This window comes from Arachis hypogaea, chromosome 2 (assembly GCF_003086295.3).
Source record: "Arachis hypogaea cultivar Tifrunner chromosome 2, arahy.Tifrunner.gnm2.J5K5, whole genome shotgun sequence".
Taxonomy (NCBI): Eukaryota; Viridiplantae; Streptophyta; class Magnoliopsida; order Fabales; family Fabaceae; genus Arachis; species Arachis hypogaea.
In genome coordinates, this window is record NC_092037.1 from 52,994,908 (window position 1) to 53,002,741 (window position 7,834).

The 7,834-nt window shown below is 34.2% G+C and overlaps 1 protein-coding gene across 1 annotated transcript; it reads right to left on the reverse strand.

Annotated features, from left to right (window-relative positions):
• Nucleotides 1-334: 334 nt before the first annotated feature.
• On the reverse strand, nt 335-1,529 carry LOC140176998 (uncharacterized). Its single transcript, XM_072208969.1, has 2 exons — nt 1,160-1,529; nt 335-1,041 (listed from the first exon to the last, which is right to left on the reverse strand). The coding sequence occupies exons 1-2, from the start codon at nt 1,527-1,529 to the stop codon at nt 335-337; spliced, it is 1,077 nt and encodes a 358-aa protein (XP_072065070.1).
• Nucleotides 1,530-7,834: the final 6,305 nt, after the last annotated feature.

The following is a 7,834-nucleotide window of genomic DNA, read 5'->3' on the forward strand; positions in this document are numbered from 1 at the left end:
TAAACTCCTTGTCATCTTGAAGAAGACCTAATGCATAACATGCTTTCTTGAATGTGTTATAAACAATACCTTCGACGATCCTAATATCAATAAAACTTTTGCATCCTTTTTGTATGTATAGTAAACGTCTCAAATAATAATCTTCACCATTCCCCCTAGGGACATGAGTTAACCGGCCAAAGAAAAACCCTGTTTTGTGGGACCTAGATGGAAACATCATCTTTGCATACAAACTTGTTTGGGAACTCATTATAGGTCTAGGACTTGGCAAAGGGATATACATTATTAGCAAGGAACCATGCTAATAATTTGGTCATCTTGCCTTCTACACGATTCAGAACAATTGAATATTATCATGATCTCTAAAAATTACAGGATGATCTTCAGGGAGGTGAAAAGGCAACCTAATAACAGTAGGATCTTTAATTTGAATGTCATAACCAAATAATCTCAAAGCTGCCTCATATGAGGATATATAACGACAGTCATAATAGTTTTTTATTTCATCCACTACACGTCCAGACATTGAGTCCTCGGCAGATTGATAGAAAGAAGTAGTTACACGATCATTACCCTTGTACACATATTTAAATAGATACTTGATAACAGAAGTTTGGCACATATGCTCCACATTTATATGATAGCCATACTTCAGCAACAAATAAGGATTGTATGGTACAATGAATGAATTATCAATGATGACATTCCTCTTTGTTAACGTTCGACCATTGTCTGGTCTCTTATACTTGGGGAACCCAGCTTCATCAATAACAGTACGTGACCTAAATGGCTTAGGAAAAAACTTTGAACAGTGGCCCTCTACCATGCACGGACTCTTTTTGTTATGTCGACCGTAAGGACCATGTACCAAGAATCTCTCAACAGCAGCATACAACTTAGGTCTACGACGTTTATCAGGTATCTCAGCAGAAATAAATTTCTCAATATCTGATGGAGACTTTGGCTTGTCTAGAGGATGAATGAATAACAATATGTGTGCATGGGGTAAACCCGTCTTCTGAAATTCAACAGTGTATACATCTGAAACAATTAGAAAAAAATAGAGTTAGAATAAATATGACAATTTATACGTATAACATGTAATAAAAATGAACTTCTAAAATATATCTTACATCCAAAATTTTGCCAAAAGAAATACCGCTTTTAAAATTGCTGATTAAATGATTAAGCTTAATCTTGAATATCCTTGATACAATATCTGGACAATCCTGAGGTGATAAACCAGAACCGTGAAGCAATCTCTTAACCTCATCCCAGTCAGGATTGGATGTAATTGTAATAAAGAAGCTAGGATATCCAGTATAATTGCAAATAGCAAAAGCATCTTTGCAGTTGTTAAACATGTACCTAGGACCACCGGTAAATGTGCTAGGAAGAATAATATGCTGCCCAGTGGCAACGATGTCAGCTTTGCCACTTACGAATGACTCATCTAAGGCCTTGTATCTTTCAACCCTTAACTTTGGTTGGTTAAATCTAATAAAGCTCAATCGTTTAGCCCCAACCATTGTATATGCATCAACCAAGAATTGTTGGAAAAGTCTAGTAGAATGTAACAAAATAGAAGAATCTTAAGACCTCATCTGCAAGTGATAGGCAAAGAACTCCCTCATGCTGATAGTTTTCCTCTTCTTTGAACCATCAATATTGTAATGAAAGGAAGTTTCAATTCCAACTCTATATCTGTCCTCCGCGTATGGAAACAATAAAGAATATTGCAAAGCAAGGTATTGTGGGTGAAAAACATCAATCCTTTTTAACTGGCTAAAATTTGACTCAACTATTATATCCCTTTCCAAAGAGGACTCATAAATATCACCCAATATGATAACTACAACCTCAGATACTATTGGAAAATTATAACGCCTTCCATCAGTATCCCTTCTTCTAATCAACTTAATTCTTATGTAGGAGGATTAAATCTTTAAACCGGTCTTGAGCATATCGAAACGTCCTTGCTAATAGGTTGAATATCAAGCATAGTTTTAAGTTGAGCTATAATAACCCTTTCCACATCGGTGATATCATCAGTTTGCTTATTTAATATTTATAACTGAATTAAACATATTTGGCTGCACAAAAAATACTTGTAGTATAAAATTATTTAAAAAGTTAAAACTAAACTTAACGAATAGTCTTAATTCGATTCTCGACTTCATTATCAGTATCATATATATATATATATATATATATATAGTTGAGCAAACTTAGGGGTATTATTCACTGACGAAAGTAAGCTACCAATAGAATGGTAATTCTGACCGCTAAGTAAAAATGTCGATGATGCGGGAGCATCTTTTCTATCTTTTCCTAGTAAATTTGCATTCAAATTGTTGAGTTTAATCAAGATTTAATTACCTTTAGCCACTATGAATTCTACTTTGAGTTGTTTGAAATTTCTATTTATTTCAGGTAGTATTCGGATAGATTTGACAGAGTTTTGTAGAAGAAAAGGAAGAAAGCGAATGATGCTGTCAACTCCGACCTTCTTGCACTAAAACAAGAATAACGTGAGCTTAAAAGGTCCAATTGACATGATTCTAGTGGAATTGGAAAGCTAACTTCTAGAGCTTTTCAATGATATATAATAGTATACCATTTTCTTCCATTTTATATGTACAACCCTACGTTGAACTTGAGGAACTCCAAGTTCAGCGCTAGATCAAAAGCTGCAAAGAAAGTTTGCGCGCATCACTCCACGCTAAACTTAGGTTAATCCAAGTTCAGCGTGGACTCAAGAAAAAGCACGAGTTTAGCCACTGCCTCCTCTACGCTGAACTTGGGAATTCTTAATATCAACGTGGACCTTAATGAAGGAGTGGTCCCCAAGGCGTTCCAAAGGATACGAGAATCAATTAATTTATTTTGGTTAAACTTTTATTTTATTTATAATTAGGAAAGGATATTATTTTAGTTTTAGGAAATATATTTTACATTAATTAGGATTATATATAAAAGGGAAAAGAATCAGCCCTTCGGGCTAGAATCTCTTCTCTTCGACCTCATTCCGCACTTTACGATTTTTACGAATCCTAGTTTTTCTCTGAACCATGAGCAACTAAATCTCCACTGTTAAGGTTAGGAGCTCTATTTATTGTATGGATTGATACTATTATGTTTCTATTTTAACTCATGTACTGATTTATATTTCAAGAATTGTTTTCGTCTTTTATCTTATGAATTTGGGTGGAACGGAAGTATGACCCTTGTTCTAATTGATTTCTTGCATAACTTGGAAAAGCTCTTTACTTGAACAACAGCTTGAAAACATATTCTCCTAAATTTCTAATTGTCTCGACTTAATGGGATACGTGACATATAATCCTCTTATATTTGGGTAATTAGGATTTTTGTGGCATATAAACTAGAAATTGAACTTCACCCTCTAATTGGAATTAATTGACCAAGGAATTGGCGGTTGATCAATTTTAGAAGAGACTAAAAAGGTCTAAGGAATTAGGGTTTAGTCACTTATAGTTTGCCATAAATTAAATCTTGCATGATTAAAATAGTTAGTAAGAAAAGTCAATCCAAAAAATAGATATCTCTAAAATCTTAACTGTTTTCTCCATATATTATTTACATCTTGTTTATTGCTGCTTTCTGATATTCTGAATTTACTGTTAATGCGTTAGAAATCTCAAAACATCATTTTCTATTTGTCTAACTAAGTAAATTAATTAACCATTGTTGCTTAGTCCATCAATCCTCGTGGGATCGATCCTCATTCACTTGAGGTACTACTTAGTACGACTTGGTACACTTGCCGGTTAGTTTGTGGTTATAAATTGTGCACCAAGTTTTTTGCGCCATTGTGGGGATTGATTGTGATTGACAACTACTCGTTTACTGCAAAAATTTAAAGCCTTAACTGTTTTCTCCATATATTATTTACATCTTGTTTACTGCTGCTTTCTGATATTCTGAAATTACTGTTAATGCATTTGAACTCTCAAGACACTATTTTCTGTTTGTCTGACTAAGCCAATCACTCAATCATTGTTGCTTGATACATCAATCCTCGTGTGATCGACCCTCATTCACCTGAGATACTACTTGGTACGACCCGGTACACTTGCCAGTTAGGTTGTGGGTTATAAATTCCACACCAGCCGGCGGGGCAGATCCATTGTTTATGTTATTGTTCATTCTGCCAGTCATAGATGTGAATGAAAACATAAAATTGAATAGTCGAATTTTCTTCTTAAAGAACCTCGATGTCTCATCATGCTTAAAGTGAAGATTTTCTAAAATATTAAGAGCTGATTTAAGAATAGGCAATTCAACCTTTCCATCCAAACAACAAATACCAAAATGTGGTATAGCATGCCCATTAGTTCTGGTTAACCTCTCTTTATCACACATGTTGGCATTGCAAAATAGACAGCAAAAAATAGGATCACCCGCATCCCAATAATCTATAGAAGAATAACATGCAAAAATTTTATGCAGAAAATAGAAAAAAAAAGTTGAGAAACATATATATAAATTAATAAAAATAATCCTAAACAATTGTAAAGGGTAAGGCTATAAACCTTCCTCGTTTTCTTCAAGCTGATCATGATCAGAATGTTGAAAAACATGTCCTGTATATTATGAAAGAGATAAACAAATAAATAAGACCTCTAAAATATTTAAGAATTTTGTTATCATATGCCTTTAAGAAACACGTTAATAAATATCAATTGTATCTGCTAATTTTTATAAACTTTTGTTCAAAATTATCCTCTAAAATTATTAGTGCTAAATTTGAAAACTTAAAATAATCAGAATGTTAATTGCCCTTTCACATTATTTTTCTTTATTTCTTCTTCATATTTTCTTATACGTACAAATAAGAAAATTAAGAATGCAGTAGAGTACATCGTTTCTACCATTTCCTATTCGCATTGTAATTCCTCAACCTATCTAATTTACTCTCTTTGTTATATGCTCCTCTATTTTAAAATTTTTTTAATTAATCTGTCTTATTATTTGATAAAGCAAATCAAAGATGCACAGAAATACTATTTAAAAGCTAGAGATTCTTATCCATTTTTACTTGTTAAAAAATAGAGTTTTAAAATTTTTTTGTTTAATTTGTTGAATGTACTCTCTCAATTTATCTACTCACACCTACCTTATCTATTATAGATGTTACATGGTAGTAGTAAAAGAAGGGTAAAAAAATGAAAAAAATACATATGCTTGAGTGAAAAAATAATTTTACAAATAATATATAGATATTATATTGTAACGGTGAAAGCGAAAAAAATTAAATATGCTTAAGTGGTGCATGAAATTGTAATCACCCTTGCAATTCCGCACAACTAACCAGCAAGTGCACTGGATTGTCGAAGTAATACCTTACGTGAGTAAGGGTCGATCCCACGGAGATTGTCGGCTTGAAGCAAGCTATGGTTACCTTGTAACTCTTAGTCAGGAGATTAATAATGAAAAGGGTTTTTGTTTGCAATATAATAGAAGAGCATGAATTAAAAGGTACTTGTGGTTCAATAATGGAGAATTGGTTGGAGTTTTGGAGATGCTCTGTCATCTGAATCTCTGCTTTCCTACTATCTTCTTCTTCACGCACGCAAGGCTCCTTCCATGGCAAGCTATGTGTAGGGTGTCACTGTTGTCAATAGCTACATCCCATCCTCTTAGTGAAAATGGTCCATGTGCACTGTCACCGCACAGCTAATCATCTATCGGTTCTCGATCATGTTGGAATAGAATCCAGTGATCCTTTTGCGTCTGTCACTACGCCCAACACTCGTGAGTTTGAAGCTCGTCACAGTCATCCCTTCCCAGATCCTACTCGAAATACCATAGACAAGGTTTAGACTTTCCGAATCTCAGGAATGGCCACCAATAATCCTAGCTTATACGACGAAGACTCTGGATGCACGAATTCAAATACTCTGTTGTCAGGAGAGGTACTCAAATCCGTGAACCAGGAACCCAAGAGATACACATTCAATCTAAGATAGAACGGAGGTGATTGTCAGGCACGCGTTCATAAGTTGAGAATGGTGATGAGTGTCACGGATCATCACATTCATCATGTTTAAGTGCGAATGAATATCTTAGAATGGAAACAAGCGTGATTGAATAGCAAACAGTGGTAATTGTATTAATCCATCGAGACATAGCAGAGCTCCTCACCCCCAACAATGGAGTTTAGAGACTCGTGCCGTAGAGATACAATGTAAAACATGAAAATGTCATGAGGTACAAAATAAATCTCTAAAAGTGGTTTTTATACTCAACTAGTAACCTAGGTTTACAGAAAATGAGTAAACTAAGATAGGTAGTGCAGAAATCCACTTTTGGGACCCACTTAGTATGTGCTTGGGCTGAGCATGGGAGCTTTCACGTGCATAGGCTACTCCTCAAGTTAAACGCCAGCTTTCATGCCAATTTGGGCTTTTAACCCCAACTTTTATGCCAGTTCTGGCATTTTGACGTCAGAAAAGGGCAGAGAGCTGGCATTTTGACGCCATTTTACATCGTCAAAACTCAAGCAAAGTATGGACTATTATATATTTCTGGAAAGCCCTGGATGTCTACTTTCTAAAGCAATTGAGAAAGCGCCATTTGGAGTTCTGTAGCTCCAGAAATTCCACTTCGAGTACAGGGAGGTCAGAATCCAACAGCATCTGCAGTCCTTTGTCAGCCTCTGAATCAGATTTTTACTCAGGTCCCTCAATTTCAGCCAGAAAATACCTAAAATCACAAAAAAACACACAAACTCATAGTAAAGTCCAAAAATGTGAATTTTGCTTAAAAAATACTAAAAATATACTAAAAACTAACTAAATTATACTAAAAACTATATAAAACAATGCCAAAAAGCGTATCAATTATCTGTTCATCATTAAGTCAAAAATTAAATTGACTGAATATTTTATAGAAAAGTTTAAATAATGTGATTTAAATTTTAAAGCTTAATTTATGAATGAAAATATGAGAAAGGATGATATTAATTCATTAGACCAACTACTCCTTAAATGACACGTGAATTTTGATGCACGGAAACTTGTCTCTCAACAAATTTTCCTCCAACAAGTATACCGAATTATCGTCAAGTAAAATGAACATTGGGATCAAGAGATATTGCAATCCTCCGAATCAAGTTCATTCTCATCTCTTCCTCAATCAATGCATTCATTGATCTCCTTGGCAATCTTAAGTGATTGGATCCCAATTCCTTGGCAATCCAATCTCTCTAAGCTTGAACAATTTCCCAATTCCTTGATTTAATTGCTCATGGGAAGAGATGAAGTTTGGTCACTGATTATACCACACACATTCATAGATCAAAGTATTGGTAGGATTAAATGTCACAATATCCATCTAACCCCCAACCTAATCCAACGTGAGAGAGCATTTCTAGCATGATTTCCTCATTCCTCTTCTAAGGTTCAGAGGAAATCCAAGTATGAGCAATTTCTCTTCCAAGACAATTACCCAATTAGATGAAGATCGAAAGCTCTCTAGTAAAATCAAGAGAAAAGAAAGAAGAAGAAGAATAAAAACTACAATTGATCCATTAAATCACAATAGAGCTCTCTAACCCAATGAAAAGAGTTAGTTGTTCATTCCTCTACCAAAATAGAAAAGAAAGAAAGTGCAGAAAAATAAAGATGAAGATTAAAACTGAAATTGAAACTTCAAAGTTCATAAATGAAAAGTACAAACTAAAATTTAACTACTACTAAGAAAAGGAAAAAAAAAAAGAGAAAAGGTAGAAGAGTGTAGGAGAGGAGGGAGTCCGAAGACCCCTGATAAACCACTATTTTATAGTTTATATTGTGTTTAATTGTGTGGT

Coding starts and splice junctions, on each gene's coding strand:
- LOC140176998 (XM_072208969.1), bottom strand. CDS start 1,529: ATGGTTGGGGCTAAACGATTGAGCTTTATTAGATTTAACCAACCAAAG. Junction 1,042..1,159: donor AATCAGCAATTTTAAAAGCG/GTATTTCTTTTG, acceptor TAATTGTTTCAG/ATGTATACACTGTTGAATTT.